This window comes from Dipteris shenzhenensis, chromosome 22 (assembly GCF_047967505.1).
Source record: "Dipteris shenzhenensis isolate YYH24624 ecotype China chromosome 22, Dip_SZ_1.0, whole genome shotgun sequence".
NCBI lineage: Eukaryota > Viridiplantae > Streptophyta > Polypodiopsida > Gleicheniales > Dipteridaceae > Dipteris > Dipteris shenzhenensis.
Genome location: NC_141617.1, coordinates 9,379,149 through 9,380,686, shown reverse-complemented (window position 1 = coordinate 9,380,686; position 1,538 = coordinate 9,379,149). Strand labels below are relative to the sequence as shown.

The window sequence follows — 1,538 nt, the reverse complement described above, 5'->3', positions numbered from 1 at the left end:
TGTTGGAGGGCGAGAGCAGCGCATCTTCCTGTGGTTCGACCCCACTACAGACTTTCACACATACTCGGTATCGTGGAGCAAGCAAAGGATCTTGTAAGTACGGTGGTCGCCAATTTAGACATGTTTCATGCATAGTCTCTCCAGGCGTGTGGTTGGTAATTGGTAGAGTCGTGTGTTGCTGAGCTACAGCCGCCGCTGTTGTCGCAGGTTTCTTGTGGACGGAACTCCAGTTCGCGTTTTTTCGAATAACGAGGCTGTCGGAGTCCCATATCTTAATAAGCAACCGCTTGGAGTTTTCTCAAGCATCTGGAATGGCGACAGTTGGGCCACCCGAGGAGGACTTGTGAAAATCAACTGGGCAAACGCCCCTTTTGTGGCAACTTACCGTAGTTTCCAGGCCAACGCTTGCGTTGCGACAAGTTCCCCATCTTCTTGCATCTCCAGTACGGTAAATAATCATATCACTTCCAATTCCCTTGATTCCGCCACACTCCGCAAACTCCAGTGGGTGAAGAAGAACTACATGATATACGATTATTGCACCGACCGCGCTCGCTACCAGGTGGCGCCTGCGGAATGTAATAGGGAGGTATAGCTTCTTTGAAAAGGTGATATAGAAGTAAACGACAATGTAAATTATCAGGTGGCCTTCTGAGGAATGTAACAGGCTTCTTTACAGCGTTTACTACTATGTAAACGACTATGTGAAATTCGAGATCATGTACATCTGAAAGTGTTGAACTAATATAATTGTGCAAACTTGGATAACTTGTAGTTTTTAAGTTCTTTCATACCTACAGACTTTAGCCTGAAGCTGCTGGTAAAAATTACAACAACGCTTGTAGACGAAATATTATTGCGCAAAGAGACGATTAATTCTTAAATGTGTGGAAGAATCTCATTCTACGCAGGTGATGTTGGCATCAACACCTGACAATTAGATAGCTCTAGCATCAAATGAATATACTAATTACAGTTCTGAGCACCCCTTCTTGGCCAAATTCCTAAGGGAGGGAGCATTGATATTGAAGGAAAATACAAAATACTGTCTATGTTACCTACTTTCGAAGAAAGTAGGGTGAAATGGTGTCTTAAGTTTGGGATAACAAAATGTTGAAAAAAATGCCCCCCATCTAAATAAATATAAAAATACATGAGTTATGTCAAAAAGGCAAGGGAATAAAGCTTGTAAGTAATACATAAAAGGCAAAGGGAGAAGAATGTATATGTGAGGGGGTTAAAAATTTTAATACCATAAATTTTTTATTTTCATTTTGCTATAATCTATTCATAAATAAAGCTAATTTATCATGGAGAAGATGGTAAATACCTTTCTAGGGAAGATTGTATATTTGCAAACAATCACCTTAATCATAAACCTCATTGGTATTTTGTGTGATGAAAAATGGCTTACCACCTCGTAGAATCCTTGAAGGCCTTATCTGGCATTCACAAATATCTAGGTGGACCTACTTCTGAGCTAGCTTGTCATTCACTTCTCCTCAGAGATCGAAACCTGCTACCTGCAAATTCCTGCC

General features: G+C 41.0%; 1 protein-coding gene across 1 annotated transcript in view; it reads left to right on the top strand.

The window, feature by feature from the left end:
• LOC147887702 (xyloglucan endotransglucosylase protein 1-like) overlaps window positions 1-718 on the top strand; it is a 1,429-nt gene extending 711 nt beyond the window's left edge. The window contains exons 3-4 of the mRNA XM_087393101.1: window positions 1-93; window positions 208-718. The exon at window positions 1-93 is cut by the window's left edge and continues 101 nt beyond it. Coding sequence (XP_087249227.1) covers window positions 1-93; window positions 208-595 — 481 coding nt within the window. The 3' untranslated portion in view covers window positions 596-718. The remainder of the gene's footprint in view (window positions 94-207) is intronic.
• Window positions 719-1,538: the final 820 nt, after the last annotated feature.